Source organism: Eupeodes corollae, chromosome 1, assembly GCF_945859685.1.
Source record: "Eupeodes corollae chromosome 1, idEupCoro1.1, whole genome shotgun sequence".
Lineage (NCBI taxonomy): Eukaryota > Metazoa > Arthropoda > Insecta > Diptera > Syrphidae > Eupeodes > Eupeodes corollae.
In genome coordinates, this window is record NC_079147.1 from 64,987,520 (window position 1) to 65,006,306 (window position 18,787).

The 18,787-nt window shown below is 33.9% G+C and overlaps 1 protein-coding gene across 1 annotated transcript in view; it reads left to right on the forward strand.

The window, feature by feature from the left end:
- LOC129939803 (uncharacterized) overlaps positions 1–5,659 on the forward strand; it is a 74,355-nt gene extending 68,696 nt beyond the window's left edge. Inside the window, exons 5-7 of the mRNA XM_056047962.1 lie at positions 5,197–5,268; positions 5,367–5,427; positions 5,500–5,659. Of these exons, the coding sequence (XP_055903937.1) occupies positions 5,197–5,268; positions 5,367–5,427; positions 5,500–5,552 (186 nt within the window). The 3' untranslated portion in view covers positions 5,553–5,659. The remainder of the gene's footprint in view (positions 1–5,196; positions 5,269–5,366; positions 5,428–5,499) is intronic.
- Positions 5,660–18,787: the final 13,128 nt, after the last annotated feature.

Below are 18,787 nucleotides of genomic sequence, written 5' to 3' on the forward strand. Positions count from 1 at the left end.
AGTACGGATATTCATTTTTATGTCCTTTTTTTTAATGATTTGGTTCTATATGTATAGTACAGTGGTCTTTTTTGGAGAGAATATTGCAATAAAAGATTCGTTTAAATTTTAATGAGGCACGAAATTTCCAATTTCTCTTATTTTCACTACTAATATCCTTGTTCACTGTGGATGTAAAAAAAAGTCAAAACAAATCTGGCTAAAGAAAGGACGCGAATGGTTTGATTTTATGATTAAAAATCAATTATTAAATGAAAAAAGGAATGTTTGTTCTTTTTGTAAAATAGAACAACAAATCTTTTTTGTGAAATAATTGTTGCTCTTTGTGATTTCTTTCCTAACAAAAAAAATCAGTAATTTATTGATTTATTTTTTATAACAATTATCTTAGAAGAAAAGAATATTAAAATTTATTTTGGTTACAAGAGTTTGTGGATCAGTTCATATTAGATGAATATTTATTTCACATAAGGTAGTAAATATTAGAAATATATGAGTTTTGAAATTTGTTGGGTTATAGAGAATAAGAAAATAAAATAAAATTTAAAGTCTGAAGAATTTATTGTCATTATGATAACATCGCCAGTCGAGACTTCGGTGGCAACCTACATTCATGATCCAAATTTAGGATGACTCTAAGGCAAAATTGAGATTTTATGCCGTTAATGTACTAAATTATCTCATCATTTAGCTCTTGAATTGTTGCTGGCTTATTGACGTACACCTTTTCTTTCAAATAACCAAAAAGAAAGGAGTCCAACAATGTCAAATCACATGGCCTTATTGCAAAAAAGAGCTATTGTTTCGTTAGTTGTTAAGTTAAGTTTGTTATCATCTCACGATACCGAACACTATTCAAAGTTACTGCCTGACCAAACTCATTTTGGAAAAAATACGGCTTGATGATGCCAACAGCACCTAAACCTCACCAAACAGTCTCTCATTGTGGATGCATTGTTTTTTTAACAATCACTCTTGGATTATCATTCGCCCTCATCCGGAAATTCTGCTTATTGACGAATCCACTCAGGTGAAAATGTACCCCATCGATGAAAATTGATCATCCAGTATAACCATTACTTGTCACTATTCTGACCATTGACGATGCTTGAAATGGTCACAAGGCTATAGTTTAGGTTAGGCTTAAGTGGCTGTCCATGATGGAAACGGACACACTTAGGCTAGTTTATTGGCCCATTGTGATACCACATGAATATTGAGGCTTCTTCCTAAGCTCAATGGAACCAGTTTGAGTACCTTACGAAACGTGAGAGGCTGATAATGCTGATATGATTTAGATCGTTAAGATCGTAGAATTCTTAATAGTAGAATTCTTCTAGGTAATTCTTGCGTTTTCGAGCCAGAGCAGGGCATGTACAGAGAAGGTGAAGAGTAGTTTCCAGCTATGGACTGTTATAGAGTTTGTAGGGACAGCGTCCAGGGATTTTATAGCGACCTGACTATCTGAGAAAATACGGATATCAGATGTTGATATCACGTTTTATTTAATCCAAGACAAGGCTTCTTTTATCGCCAATAGTTCCGCCCGGAACACGCTACAATGGTTGGGAAGGCGGGATGAGAGACTTAATTTCAGTCGTTCAGACTACACACCTCCACCAACCACTTCTTTTGTTTTTAAATACATCTGTGTAAAAATGGATTGACTCATCCTCCAAGAATGTTCTATCCTTCCAGAAAGATCTAGAAGGTAATAGAAATCTGGAAGTTTCTGTCGAATTTCAGTTGGGGAATGGTGTGTGTGTGCTTTGGAATTGATTCCTATATACCTAAGAATTACGGAGTGGCTAATGTTGTTGTTAGTCCACTGCAAAGAAGCTTTCAGGTGAATAGCAAAGCTTGCAGCTATTTGTTTGCTAAAAATTTCAAGAGGTGTCAGGTAGAGTATGGTGTTCAGTGCCGACGATGGGGTCGTTCGAAGCGATCCGCTTATACATAGGCTAGCTGAACGTTGGATTTTATTTAATTTATACCTGATTTTAATTACTTACTTACTTAAGGTGGCTCTATAGTCCTTAGTCAACTAGGGCATCACCCAATAAACTTCTCCATCTAGCTCGGTCCCTAGCTGGATGTCTCCAGTTTCGCGCTTCAAGTTGGGTGAGGTTACTTTCCACTTGTTCGCGCCATCTGATCTGCGGCTGTCCTATGGGTGTAGATTCGAAGACTTTCCGGGTCGGAGCATTGGTTTCCATGCGCTCTACGTGACCCAGCTATCTAAGTCGTTGGACTTTTACTCTTCTGGCTTGGTCTACGTCGCTATACAGCCCGTTCAGCTCGTAGTTCCATCTTTTCCTCCACACCCCTTCGATGCATACGGGACTGTAGATCACAATAAGAACTTTTCTCTCGAACTGACCCAAGGTGCTTTCATCCGCTTTTGTCATAGTCCATGCTTCTGTACTGTATAGCAGGACGGGGATGATAATGAAAGGGTCTTATATAGCGACACTTTGGTCCCTCGAGAGAGGACAAAGCGGTAAGCATGAGTTATTCTTCGTTTGATCTCAGCGAGGGTGCTGTTTTCTGCGTTTACAGGGGAGCCTAGGTAGACGAAGTCCTTCACTAGCTCAAAGTTACGTCTTTCGATGGTGACGTTATGACCAAGACTTCGGTGTTGTATGTCCTTTCTTAATGACAGCATGTACTTTGTTTTGCAGTCATTATCCGCTAAACCCATTTTTGCCGCCTCTGCCTCAATACTCACAAAAGTTCTTCCGATTATGTTAATGTCATCTCAGCATATGCTAGTAATTGGACAGACTTTTGAAAGATAGTGCCTCTAGTGTTGACATTTGAGCTCTGCACTATTCTTTCACAATGCACAATGTTAAAAAAATCACATGACGGCGCATCACCTTGTCTAAAACCTTTTTTGACATCGTAATGTTCTGTTAAGTTGTTCCCATCCTTAACGGGGGCAGCATGAATTTTTCTGCAGAAACCGACGAGTATGGCACGGATGCCAAAACTAGACATGGATGTTTACAGCTCGTCTCTGTAGATGCTGTCATATGCGGCCTTGAAATCAATGAAAAGATGGTGTGTGTCGATTTGCTGTTCTTGGCTTTTTCCAGGATCTGCCATAATGTGAATATTTGATAGAAAGTGGACTTTCCTGATCTAAAACTACACTAATAAGGACCTATTAGGTTGTTGATGATGGGCATCAGACGTTCATATATTACGGCAGAGAAGATTTTGTAAACGATGTTAAGTAGAGTGATGCCTCTATAGTTGGTTCAGTTTAGAGGGACTTTTTTTTCAGAATCGGGCAAACAATACTAAGGATCCATTCATCGGGTATGCTTCCTTCCGACCATATCTTACAGATAAGTTGGTGAATGCTTCTAACCCACTTATCTCCAGCTTCTTTAAAGAGCTCGGCATTCAAGCCATCCGCTCCAGCGGCTTTGTTAGACTTCAGCTTAGAGATGGCAATCTTTACTTCGTCTAAGTCCAAAGCACGGGATTGGTGGCTTTCTTCATATATATTGAATGGATCATCCTGTCTGACAGCGGATTTTGGATTCTGCAGTCTGCAGAAGTGGTTCTTCCATATCTTCAGCATTGACTGCGGTATGATGTTTCTACTTTCGTCTTGTGAATTCCGTTTCACATGCTCATAAAACTTTCAAACTTTATTCCTGCTTTTAAACCTCTCAACATCTTTGACCGTACGCTTCTCATGCCCCCTCTTTTACCTTCTGAGAAGTCGGTGTTCCTCTCGCCTCTTCTGCTCGTAGAGCTCATGAGCAGCTCTCTTCCATCAATGCAGTTCCATTTTGCGTGCCTGTTGTTTGGCTGCATTTACCTGCCGACATTCCTCATCAAACCCAGAACATCATAGCCTGCTTCTTTGGTATTCGATACACTGTGTTGGCAGAAGAGAACTTCGAGAGAAGTTACTTGTAACTCGGTCAGAAAAGGATTTGGCGATCTCTTGCGATTGTAGCCGTTCGACATTGTACCTTCTCTCAGCATCTTCCTGTTTTGCCTTGGGTCTAGAAACCCGAAATGCTAGCTTGGCTACAACGAGGTAGTGGTCCGAGTCGATGTTGGCTCCTCCGAAAGTTCAGACATCCATGACGTTTCGCCCTGCAGCTAAGTCTATGAGCCTGAATCCGTTGTGGGAAGTCTGCTGATCGTTTTTTTGGAATTCCACTGTACTATTTAAATTATGGAATCCCAAAAATAAACAAAGCCACCCATACCACTTTAGAAGAAAAAAAGGAAACATTTTGTTGACCGCAAATATCATCTCAAAAATCAATATAGTCAAGAACTCCAACCTAAATGTAGTTAATATGTTGTGACGTAAAATAAATTTGGTATGACTTTTAAGAAACTTCACACACTTTTTTTTTATAAAAAAATAAAACAAATATTTGTCCCTTTGAAATTTTTTTTCTGTAACAGTTATTTTGTACAAAATATAATAATACGAAGTCAACTAAAATTTGTTCAATCAATTGTTTTCGACTAAAGTAAGAAATATCTACAGTTGAGCTCCGATGGGTTTTCAGTGTGGGTCAAATCTTAATTTCTATTCCACTAATTATTTTAAGACTTTTGGGTTTTCTTCGTTGCGATTTTTGGGATTCTATCTGTAATTCAACAAATGTACTTTTATAATTTATTGTCCAACAAATCAGACATTTTTTTCTTGAACTCGTAAAATACAATTATTTAACGTTTTATTAAAAATAACCAACCTTGTTTTAAAATCATTTTCAAACTGATTTACTACCTTTTTAAAAAGTTTTGAAAAGATTTTTAGTCCTACGTAATATTTTTTTAATTACAGAAATCGAAATACTTATACAATTTTAAAAGTTTAATAATTGGTTATTTTATTCCAAAAATTATTCATGCTTTTTAAATAAAAAAGAACTTGAGAATGAGTTGAAATTTCTATTACTTTAAATAGTTTGCTTTATAAAAAAAAACAGTAACTAGTTAAATAAAAAATAAGGTCGCTATTTTATTTCTTATATAAAGTACCAGAAATGATCTTATTGAAATGGTTTTTATAAGTACAATACATTTAATCACGCAAGGCTGGTTTTAAGTTTTCGATAAGACATTTTTAAGTTTTATTGATTTTCTTCACTTTCAAATACAATCTTCAAATAAATAAATAAATAGTTTACAAATTAAAATTTTTTTTTTCAGTCAACGGAAAAAATGAAATGTGGGACAATCAAACGGGAACCGCATCAGAATTTCGAAGAGACAATACACCGTGTAAATATAGTTCAAATCTTGACAATTGATATGAAAACTAATATTGGTATTGAAATTGTAAAAATGTGTCTTTCTTTTTTTCTAAAATATTAATTTAGCTAAAAACGCAGAAAGCTGCACGTAAGAAAGGCGAAAAGGGCGGCAATACTGGTGGTGGCGGTGGTGGTGTAGTAGGAGGTGGAGGATGCGGTAGTAGTGTTGGTATTCAACATCATGAGCAGCGACCTAAAGAAGTGACAATTGTCACAGAAATGCCTCTAAATAACTACACAAAACATCCATAAAGGTATTAAAGACGACGCACAGCTATCCTGCGTGTCATCGGATCTTCTATTCAATAAATACGATCATTTACATATAAAATGACAATATTGAATTTAAAATCAAATTTTCAAAATGTGAGTATTTTCAAAATCTACTTTCAAATAATCCTTAACAGCTATAGCGCCAAAAGATTAAGCTCAATTCTAATTTTGGTTTGTTTCTCTCTTTTTTAGAAAGCCACAATAGGGGTAACAATTGTAAGCAGAATGTGATTTAAACGAAAACCAAAAACCTAGATTAACTACAAAGTACGTATTTCTGTATATTTGAGTGGCCAGCAACACCAAGCCCACCGAAGCACTATTATTATCTAGATTCCCAGAAACATCGTCACCAACAATCATCCATTCAGGATCGAAATACAAAGTTCTAGTGAGGCGGCGATAGTTGTAATAGGCTTTGGGAATAAACATTCAGAACAGAAAAACACAGCGTACATAAATTCTTATATATAGAATAAAGACCACTTTTAGAAACAATGTTGAAACGAAATCAATATACTCAGACAATGAACTTAAAATGGATGCATCCGCGTCCAGATCCGCATCCGCAGCGCCGCGTGGCCAAAAGTTTTTCACTTTCGCAAACAACGAACAAAAACTTATTTGCATTTTCGAAGAGGCTTTTATAATACTCCACGCCACACCATGCCACGCAGGCTAACAAAAGGATATTTAACTGTTATTTTGTAATCATAGTGTGAAAGGATTTTATTTTTTTTGTTCATCAGTTTTTGTTTTTCTCGTCCTTTTTACGATTGGTTTTTGATTTCCTGAAGCAAATATTTGGATAACAATGATTTGGGGCTATATTTTCGATGGTTGCATGTGGCACACATTTAGTAAAATCGGGCTATAGAAATCTGTGTGAAGCAATTGAGGCTTTCGAAATGGGGTTTAATTTAAATTGAGTCGGGAAAGACTCTAGGATTTTATTTTAAATTCAGCTACGCGTGCAAAATTGAAAAACGAACATATGGATAAATTTGGCAGTTAAAAGACATTCAAAAAGTTTGATTTTGTATAGCTCATTTATAGTACTACTGTCAAGAGTGTTGAAAGCTTATAGAAATCTACAGTTTTTTGTATTTTGAAATTCTGTTTTTGTAAAGAATAAATTTATAATGTTTACATTTCAAAGAATCAATTTAGCAATTATTTATTTGCTAAACACTAAGATCAATCTATTATGATCCATCGGGATAGACTGAAACATTGAAATTCTTCAAATAAATAGAAATATTTAGAACCTATGTATCTATGAATTGTCTTGCTAATGTCTTTAAGAGGCTTCGATAAAGCCTAATAAGGCGTATCCTCGGATGTCTGAGAGTTCTTCAAGATTATTGAAAGGGTGTTTGCTTAAGTGTTTGTTTCTAATGTGACATAGTGCTGGGCAGTGACATAAGAAATGGGCAGTGTTTTCTTGCTCTACCTTATCACTACAGCCCTTGCACATATAATCGGTAGTAAGTCGATTTTTGTTATGTTAACCTAGCAGGTTATTACACCCACAAGCAATCGAAGAGATTTTTTGTCTAGATGGATAATTGTAGGGGATCCATAGTTTAGTCAAATTTGGGGCATGATTTCCTGGCCGTGACAATATTTTTGAGGCATTTTCATCTCTCATTGGTTTTTTGTAATATTTTGTTACCTAAGACATGTTTAATTTCACAGGATGTGGTGTTTCTAATTCAGTCTATAAAGGATTGGTTTAGTGTTGTACTTATCCTCGACAGCTCATCAGCCCTCTCGTTCCCAGGCTCATACCTGAGACCAGGTACCCAACAGAGTCTATTAATATGCTGTGAACCAGGAAATGTTAGCTCTGCAATGCAGATGAGTATATTTGTACGTCCACAATATAATTTTTAGATTCGGTCCCTAGTTTCTACTGAAGATCCTATTACAAGAGTAGTTTAGTTAGGCTATAAAGAACAATAAGGAACGAAAATTAATCGACAAATATTAAGACAAACAAAAGCTTAAATAAAGTTCAGAACATCAAAAACTACAAGTTAAACTAAATGTTACAATATTTTGAAGTCTTTTTAGAATTAAAAAAAAAGGCATTCTTTTATGAGATTCAAATCCCGTGTTATATAAATCCGTTACGTCTCGTTACAAACACCATCAGAAGCTTCAGTTACAATCTCAACGTACCGTTCTGTCGCTTGAGTGTGGCAAGGATAACCCTTTATTTAAGAAAGAATAAGAGTTTCAACCAATTTAGGATACAATCATTAATGACTTCGAAAGTAATTTTTTTCCTTGATTAGGTCGATGTAACCCTTAGCGTTAAAATTGAATTTTGGAAAAACGAAAGAACGCACCAAATTTGGGGAAACTCCACTCTGCTGCTCTCGTGCTTTTTAACTCTTCTCAAAGCTAAAGCTCGTATTGCATCTTTTTCGCCGAGTGTCCAAAGTAGCTGTTTCTGTGAATAACAGGATCAACTACTTATTTTAAACTTTCAGGCAGAACACCATAATAACACTGGGGTTGAAAGTTTTATCTCTTCATGCGTCGAAATAAATTCCAAACTGCAGCTTTTGGAAAGACATCGACAAGGAAAAAAGAAATGAGCTCTTTTTTCACGAGCACTTTTGATTGTGCCTATCTTCATAAGTAAAATTGTCTCTTGAAATCATTCCAACATCTTGAAGAGTTGCAAGTCAAGAGTTTTTGCAACTGCTAAAAAGTTTTCAACTTTCTGTGTGTTTAAATTTTCTGGACAGATTGCAATTTTCGATTCTGATCTTGGTGTCAAAGTAAGATTTGTTGTTTGATCTGGAAGCGGTAGCATTTCAACATCTTGAACTCCAAATGTTGATTCCTTTCTAGTAGTTAAAGGCCTATGTTGCAATGCTGAAAAGGTATTAATTTCGGAGCCTCGTATCTTCTTTTTTTCCGAAGGCTTTCTGTAATCTGCTTTGTCACTTTGTCGATATAGCTTATGATAATTTTTGTTTGGTTCGTTGGTCCATCAACTGGTACTTTGAATTGTTTTTCACTTTGACAAATTAAAGTCCTCACATTTTAAATACATTTGTCTTTCTTATTTAAACATTGTTTTTTATATATACTATAAAAGCTAGGTCTGGATTTGTTTCTTTTGCAAATCTTTCGGGTCCTTGGGACAGTATTTACATTTGGATTTTTTTCAATATTTTGTTGATTCTTATGACAGACCTGTTTGACAATTTTCCTACACCGCCCGAACACGAGATCGTCTATACATTTTTTCCCAATCGAGCCACCCTGCAACTTATGTTTTGTTATCAACATAAGTAATTGTTACTATCTTTCTAAAACCGTCATTTTTGGACATTTTTCTGTAGCATCAATTTTAATTTCATTATACGTAAAAAAAGTAACATACAAATTCCGATTTCTGAGTGACTTCGGACAAGCTATTCAGATCTACTTTTAAGGTGGTCCCCAAGGCAGCCATTTATGTCCTATTCTTTTAATTTGTTTCTGAAACCATATTCAAATAGTTACAAAATATGTCCATACCTCATCTAACGCTGACTGTAAAAAAATGTTTGAAGATCATTTCCTTAATGAACGCATAACTCCTACTCTCACCCATTATTTGAGTCCACTCTTCTTTCGTAAATCTAATCATTTTTATTTATTTTTTTTAATTAATAGAATTTTCAAGATACAATTCAACTTATATATGACATTCTAATTGAGTTCATCTGGAAATTGGGACTTCAGATTATGCAATCAACAAAAATTCGTCCTTTAAAGGACTGCAATCATTTTGTATCCAATCATTTGATTGCAATCAATTGGTTGAAATCATTTGAGAATTTATTCATTTCATTTGTTTCCATTCAATTAAAGATTTTCTTTTTTTTCAGTCTTTTGACTTGAAATAACTTCCATTATCCTGAAACTTAATATAAGAAAAATCCGACAAACTTTGAGCTCCATTTATTCCACCTAAACACTTGTTTAAACTTAGCTTAAATTTGAAAATAAGCAAATTAAAAATCCGGTCTTTTTTTAAATTATATATTAACAGGGTCTTCACATTAATCCTTACGATAGTGCTTCAAAAAGGTGGCTTGGACTTTTTATGTGATGTATTAAAATCTTTTGGTTTGTTTATGTACGTATAATATTTTTGTAAGCTCTTAAATAACCTTTAAAATGAGATTTATGTTGTGAATATCAAGTATAAAAGTATCGTCAAGTTTCAAATATCTCCACTCTCCTCATACTTATTAGCGGTTCAGTAGTTTTAAAGAATTAAGTCCGATATTCATGATACAGGGAATAAGATGATTTCTAATAATTTTCTTTGACAAATTGGATAAAACTCTTTTCGACGTATTTTTCAGCACCTTGCAGGAACAATTTCTTGGGTTAAGATAGCATCATGCATTTTAAAAGCATGCTCGTTGTCCCGAAGCTCTTCTTTTAGATGGAAAAAGATCTCTTTACTGCCATTTCTCAATTTCATTACTTTTGAAGGAAATCTCGAATGTTTGCTTTGAGATAGACGGTGTTTAATTTGATCAATGTGACGCGTACATAGGACACAGGACCCTTACAATAATAGCGTATCCCTACTACCACTACTATTACCATTGTTTCGGAAATATATGGAATTCTAGATTTGAAATTATCTTGGCTGATCGTTTGATATGGAACTCGCTGGATTTGACAATCCAATTTGAGGAGTACAAAGCTTTTGTCTCATTAAAAGCTCTGCTGGTGTTTTACCAGCTGTCACCTAAGGGTTTTTTTACTTCTCAAACAAAACACGTTGCAATTTGGAGTGGTCTTTAGATATTAGCCACAAGTTGCACTTGAACATTGCTGGATAGGTAATATGGAGTCGTTGAATTGTTTTTACAACCGTTTAAATTATAAAAATGTCTGCATTTCTGCCGATATAAAAGCTGTTCTATTATCAGAAATGGTTCATAAAGTTTACGATGACCAAAAAAGTACTGCTTTCGAGGAGTTTCTCAAAATCTATATTCCAGGTATTCCATGGATCTTTTGGAGGTTTAACCCCTGTAGATGGACATTTTTCCAAAGAAACGGTCGGGAACCAAGTATTTTGTTAGCTTATTTTATAATATAATTTTAGTGATCAGTAAATTTTGAGTACAGTACACCAATGAATCGCTATTCGAACATGACGAATAATTAATTACTTGATTAAAATCTTCCTGTAGCTTCTTTTCGAAGTTAATAATTCGAACATTTTTTTAAATCACCTGTTACATTATCGATACAGAATATTCAAAAGAGATGTTAAATCTTAAAAAAAAAAAAACAGCAATGGACCAAGGTGGCTCCCTCGAGGTACAGAATTTAATTCATATTGACATGAAAGGTTGCTCCAGAAACGGAAAGTTTTCTTAATTTCTTTTCAAAATCTATCGAATTTTTAATTATTTCTAGAACGCAAACACATTGAACGGTCAGTTTCTGCTAGACATCAGATCGACCTATCACTCTTTTATTCTTTTGTGTTAAAATAAACACCTCCTACTTTCTGGGTGAGTTCGTATCTATCTCAAGCTTTAACCTGGAATTTTCATAAAAGAAACATTTGACTTCAAGAATATTCCCTATTTCACGCCACTATAACTCTTGAACATTTACTATATTCCCAGCTTGAAAGTGGTATTTCGAACATAAACTTTAAACATAAAAATACTTATACCAATTTATTCAAATTCCTATTTTAATGAAAGCAATTAAAATTGTTTCATGAGATCATTTATTTCCTCTTCCGACTTATATCTTTTATAGTGCTTTCCCAAAATATTACCTTCTACGTCGGTTTGTCCCCTTCCCTTAACTTGGTCGTTTTTTGACTTTTAGAATCTTTTGAATCTATCGTACATAATGTAAATTGTAGGTGTACACATAAAATAAGGCAAAAACACCCTTAAATGTTGGCAATCTTTTATTAGACATACATTAAAAGTGAATAAGGCTCGTATATAGTTATTCTATTGCTCCGGTGATAGTAATTCACACCCCGAAAATAATGTAGGGCAACATAATTTTATAAAATTTCTAACCTTCCTGACATATTTTATATATGTAGAACACTAAGCATGTAATTTGGTTCTGAAACAACACAACAACCTTATGAATTATCTCTATGCCTATATCCGGCGATTCGGTAGCGGTGGGTGTAACTGTAGCGACAACAGCGTTATATTCATTATTTCCATATACATTATGTGAAAACATAAATAGGAACATCCTTTACCTTTTAGTTAGAGTTTATAGTCATGAAAATATCCTTTGGGTTTTGTAATTAAAATTGTGTGTGAAAATCTAATGGATTCAAGATAAATACTTGTACATACTTTCAAGTTGTATATGACAAAGGGAATATTGGCCAAAAACATTACGTATCTAAATATTTTTTGAGGGAAAGGATAAATGAAAGGATTTTCCTGAAAAAAGACAAACAAAAAAACGTATTTTTCGATTTTGGATATCCTTTTAAGATAAGAAGATAAATTGGGAACGCATGTCATCGACACAAAACTTAGGCAAGGATTTTTGTTTGTTGGCATTCGCAAAAAGGATATTACGTTGATGCAATAAAAAAGGGACACCAATACTGAAATTAGATACAATCAATAGAACACTTATTTGGTTTATTTATTCGAATAGAAAGTTTCATGGAGAGTGTTATTTAGGTACCTTGTTATATGATTAGTTCTGTTATCTAGTAAAATCCAATGAGAATCCTTCGAAACGCTTTTTTGGGACATCTCAAATTCCAGTGTGAATGGATCCTTAGAAATATAATCATCCAAAAATAAATTCGATTAAATTTTTGGGGTGCAGTTTTGGAACTTGCTTTGTTTTAATTTCCAAAAGGGTGCATATTATTATTTCGCAAAATAAAACCATATGTTTTTGTAAATCTAATATTGTTGCTATACAGTGCCGTTCGAAAAATGTTGGACAAACATTTTTTTCGATTTTATTTCGAATTTTGCCAAATGTGTTTAAAAAGCTACATATTTTTAATGAGGTTTTGTTTTATTATTTGTTTCGTTTTATGATACAATAAGAATTTTGAGATCAGGAGCAAAAATTGTTTATACCGAAAATTGAGTTTTTTAGATACCTGTCTCATTTTTAAAGATTAAAGAAAAATACTTTATTTGTGCAGTTTTTTTTTTTTTTTGTATTGCTTCTCAGAATCATATAGTATCTAATTAGTACTTTGTTGGACCTCCTCTTGTTTTATTACGGCTGCACATCGGCGAGATATTAAGTCAAATAGGTTTTTCCATGTGGATACAGGTATCGTGCTCCAGGTCGGAGTTATTAGTTTTTTTTTAATTCGTCAACTTACTCTGGGCGCTAATTCGCAACCATAAGCTTCATTATGGACCAAAAATTATCAATTGCATTGAGATCTGGACTGTAGGGAGGCCAACTTAGTACATCGATTTTATTTTCTCCGAAGTACTTTTTAACCTTAGAAAAAAAAATCCAAATATTGTTTTTAATCATAAACGTTTGATTTTTTTATACCTTAATACTAGCTGACCCGACAAACGTTGTTTTGTCATATAAATAATTTCAAGAGAATATTTTGCAAGAAATAAATAACTTCATAACTTATAACTTATTGTAAGTGTGTAAGGATGTGGTATATAAGTGGGAGAGGTATAGAGCACTGTAAGCGGTGTCAAATTATTAAAATAACAAATAACCGAACAGACAGACATCGTTTTGCCTTGAGACTTATTGATAGCCATTGCAAATTGGAAATTGAAGGCTTTTGAATTGAATCGGCACATCTGTGGGAATAATAGGGATTCGCGGTTATAATATATTTTCACCTTGGAATTTGCCATTTAGTATTACTAATTTTATCGCGTGCCCAACCGTGGTGGGCTCAAATAGCGAAACAAAATTACTGTAGATCCAACCGTCAGTTGTAAATTGTGCGGTGGTATGCCTGTTTAATTCAATGAGTTCAAAAAGTTTCTATGACACCAAGTCCCCTGGTAACAAATGTTGACCTTGAGATTTAATTCGTTGACATCCACATTTTTAGTTGCTAAAATTGTTCTTTCTGCCGGCCACTCATGATATTGCACATTGTCTGTGTACATCAAGACATATCTAGTCAATGAGAGCATCTTGTAAATCAATAATCGTGCAGAAATCGACCGGTAATTTCATGCATGCAGTTTCATCTGTGGTAACTTTTCCGTAGCCTTTATCTAACAGTTATTTTGAGAATGTTTCAGCGGATGAATCTTGAAGCACAGAAACACTTATATTTACTTGCAGTTGTATTGGCGATGATTTTAATTAAAAATCATTGATCTCATCATCGTACGTTGAACGCGGAATTGCGGGAATTGTTTGTCTGAAATTACCTGAAAAGAGTGCCGCCAAATAGTCAGACGTTGTTTTTTTATATCTTTCAATGTCCTGTTCAACGCCTCAAGCGTGTTTTCAACTCCAGATGATAATTTTACACTGTTTCAGCATTGTGGTCATGAATGATTGTTTTTTTTTATTGCACACCACGTCTGGGTTATTTTGAATATTTAGTGGCAGTTTAAATGCTGAATGAACTGTTCTGCTTCCATCCAATAAAGTTGCCGCAATCTCACAAGATGCAACAGCCAATTCAATACCATGATTTGATCGTATTTTAGCAAAAACTATTGAAATAAGGAATGTTTTCAAGTTCCACCTGGTACATCCGAAAAAAGAATACACCTTGCTGAACTGAGAGCATGATGTTGTCATAAATGGTTCTTTGTTCTTCATTTATTAATGGGACATTGCGAATAACAATCACTGCCATTCCTACAGCATTGTATTATAGTTCATGATTCAATTCAGTGGTATTAAATAAGATGCATTTCGATTTGGTGAAAATACTGAGTGGTAAGTTGGTAGTGATAATGCAAAGATCCTCAAAAGCAATCAATGCTTAATTGTACACAGCGTCACTGAATACTATCGTAAGATCGTTGCACCATATCCGATGTTGATGCAATAAAATAATTGCACTTAGGAATATAAAAAAAAATAAAAACCTATTCTCAGACCTACCGAATGCATAAGCAAAACTTCATTGAAATTGGTTAAGCCGTTTCGGAGGTGTATGGCCACTAACACTGTGACAGAAGAATTTTATGTATTAGATTAGTCAATCATGGTGAAAATAAAAACAAGTTTATACTTACAATTTTGGCTGTATGACAAGGAACTCCGCCTTGTTGAAAAATGATACTGCAAGGGTCCCAAAAAGCACTAGAACCCTGGGCTCCAGTAGTTTTCAAGAACTCAAAGATAAACTTTTACAATGACTTTGGATTCTATAATATTTATTCTACCTTTTTTATCTCCTGAGACGCTCCCCACACCATCAAACCTTTAGTTTAGGGGGGCATCCGCAAAATGCAATAAGAGCTTAGTTTTCCCTTCGATTCTTTTCGCGCAAGGATCCTCCCATCCCCAACATGGAATTCGAATTTTGATTCGTCTGATAAGATGACATTGTTCCACATGTCTCCAGTCCAATTTAGGTGCTCCTGAGCCCATAGCAATCGTTTTTCTTTAAAATTAGTTTGCCTGTAGGTCCACTGAAGTCCTGAATCGATGCCGGTGACTCTACAACACCAACAAACGATCTTACACTGTGGTCGTTTTTTTTGGCCTCCCTGAGCCTTTTTTCTTACTGGTAGTCCCGGACTCGCTATATTTTTTTAAATTCCATGCCAAAGTTTGTAGAGAAATATTCAGTCTTCTATAAATTTCACGTGATGTCAAATTGAGACGCGACAGACACAAAATATTGGTTTTATGTTGCTGATCAACATCAACAACAACATGAACTGATTTTTCCCATTTTTTTCTACAAAATCACTTCGGTTGGTATTGGACCACTATCACGAGTCAAATGCAGCTTTTATTGATAGTAACATCAATTTTTATATAGTGTTTAAATGACATGTTGCTTTCTAGTGCCAAAAAAAATGTAGAGTTTCTAAATACCAAGAACTGAACTCGAAAAGGGTAATATAATCAAACTATTGTCATCCAACCAATGAAAGGCCCCACTGATGTGTCTTAATATCTTCAGAAATGATTAAATTTACAAGCATTCAATTTTGATACTAATACGAGCTTTAAAATATAGAAGTCATTTTCTAGTAGTACCGAAACTGGCGGACTTTAGACCCTTCAAAGAATGCCCATTATGTGCCAGACTAAAATCTTTTCACACTTTTTGGTGAGTTTTAAAATAAACTTAATTTTAACTAAAATTTTTATTTTCAAACTACTGCCGAAAAGATAATATTTATATGAAATAAATGCGTAACATCAACCAAAAAATAAAACGAAATAAACTAGTTTACTATAAGAAATTATACATAAAAGTAGCATTAAATTTTTACACATTAAGTTATTATTACTATATTAAAAATATAACATATTTACTATATAAGAATTGTAACCAAAACGAATTTATTATTAAACAAAAAATCTATGTATACATCCAAAATTTATATTATATAAAAACTCTTATTCATATATTTATTTATTTACATATAAACTATATATTCATTATAGGCTTAAAAGTTAATTTTAAATAAATAGTTATAGTTATACAAGAAAAAGTTGAAATAGTTTCACTGCCAATTTGTTACCTGTAGTGTTTTTGAAAATTAAAATCAAAACCAATAAAACAGATAATAACAACTTATTAAAAATATATTAATTATAAAATTAATACAATATTCAATTTTGAAATTATAACATTTGTACGAATTTAAATTCTTAAAACAGAAAAAAACTAATATGAAAGGTAAGATTTAAATGTTGAATGTTTCGTGACATTTTTTGCTAATTTCTTGAAAATGTTTTCAGATTCTGCAAGCAATTTAAAATTGTGTTCGTATAAGACTTGAAATTAATTAAAATTTGTTAAGAAACTTAAAAAATTAAATAATCTAATGTTTTAAGATATTACTTTATTTTATAAAAAAATTGTTAAAAGACTTAAAATTAATTTTTTTTCACAATGAAAATTTGAATGTTTTATGTTTTAAAACAGTACATTGAAGTATTCGTTCAATATACCAACAAAAAAAGCAATATATTGTTAATTTTAAATATAAATTTTATATAAGCAATAATTTAGAAATAATGTAATTTAAGTAAATAAAATATGTAGTTATTTTAAAGTATTTACAAATAAATGAGATTATCTATATAAGTTACTTTATGAATCATTAAAGTTCATATTTAAAACAATTTTTAATTTTTAAGGCATTCAAATCAATTTTAATTTTAATTTATGTACTTTCTTTGATGGTTCTGATAAGGAATTGTGTTTCATATTATTTTAAACAATTTCGGAACGTATCTGAAATAATTTACAAAGACGTTCGTCTCAATTTCGACCCCCGATCGTAGAAAGCGCATAAAGAAGCCAATTTCCTAGCAGAAACATTTTATGGTAATCATTTGGTAGTATTCCAATTCCATTATCATTAGCTTAAGGTCTTGAAATGACTCATGTAGATGCTTCTTTTGAGATGTGAGTGTTGTAGAGTTGAATCTGAAATCAAGAATATCTGCAGATTTTGAATGGTTTAAAAATTTCGATATTCAAGATATGTTTATTGAACTTTTATATAAACAATTTGATCGTTGGGTTGGTAGATTAGTTTAAGGTTTCTTGGCTTGCTTAGCCAAGTCGGTAGGCGGACACGGGGTCAGAATAGAATTGTATCCAGTGTTGTTACTCTAGCTTCAGAATGCGACCGTTTTTGAAGTACTTTTGACATTCCCAGTCCAAGACGAGCCCAGTGCAAATTTTGGTGTCTTTCTTTTCAAAGTTTTCAGCTGTTTCATGGCCGTTTTGGAGATTTTATACCAAACGGGAAAGCTGTAACAAATGACTGGTCTCAGCAGTTGTTTGTACATCAGTACCTTGGTCTGTAAATTTAATCCATTGGTATTCTTTATTAAGGAATGGACACGATGAAAGGCCCAGCTGGCTTTCCTGAGTTTCCTGAGTCCGGGTTCAACTTAAGTACCTCGTGGAAATAAATTCTCAGGTACGGGACAGTACTCTTGGCTGAAAGTGACGATCCATCTGGGAGTTTCAATCTCATGTTTCTGTTTATTGTCGCTTTCTGGGCGATAGTTGACGGCCTTATAAAGCTAATGAGTTCTTATTTTGCAGCATTGATTGTGACATTTAGGAAAAGTAGGTTAAGGAATCATCGGCACATAGAAGGTTCTCGCAGTTGACGGGGTTAGATTCGTCAGATGTTAGGATGCTGAATAGAAAAGGGCCGAGCAATCGTACATAGAGTTTTCTGGAAGAAAAAAAAATAATTCTTATTAGTGCAATTGGAAAGCATGTGTTTATGGATAAGGATAAGGCCTTCAATCCATATAAGCTATGAAATACTTTCACAATATACAGACGGCATCCAACGGTCGTGCTTAAATTTCAGCAAATTGCATGCCAGAAATTTTTTTAGTTTCCAACAAGAGTTTGCTGATATGGCTTAGGGGAGATACGGGCCTATAGTTAGAGATGTTATTCCGAGCTTCTTTATAGAGAACTACCACGATCTTTGCAGCTTTTCATTTTTGTGAAAATAGTCATTGTTGAGGCAGTTGTTGAATACATTTGTCAGGAATACAAACACTGCTTGCGGAAGCCTCTTTCGGATGAAATTAGATACCCCATCCGGCCCTGTCGACTTCATATGCTTGGAGTTGTTTATTGTTTCATATATTTAGTCTGTAGTGCTCAAATATGGGTTGACATTTATTTCATTTGCCAAGTTGTTCTCGTTGAATATCCTTCTCTCCGGAGCGGAAGCCAGCATTAGTTGGATGGAATCTTTCACGTCGGCAATGAAAAGTGGGTTGAGGGTAAAGTTCCCTTCGAAGTGGTTGGCAAAAGATTCTTGTCAATCATTGATGTAATGTCAGTGTTGTTGCTTATCATGACCTCGAGTAGTGGTTTATTTCTTCCTATAAAGCGGTTTATTTCCTTGAAAGCGTCTGGCCCAGGTTTGATTTCTCGTAATATCTTCTTTTGAGCTTTGTCATTGTGGTGTCGGATGGAGTTTCGGAACATGATGTTAACACATTCAAGTTTGCATTTTAGTGACTGGTATTCCTGACTC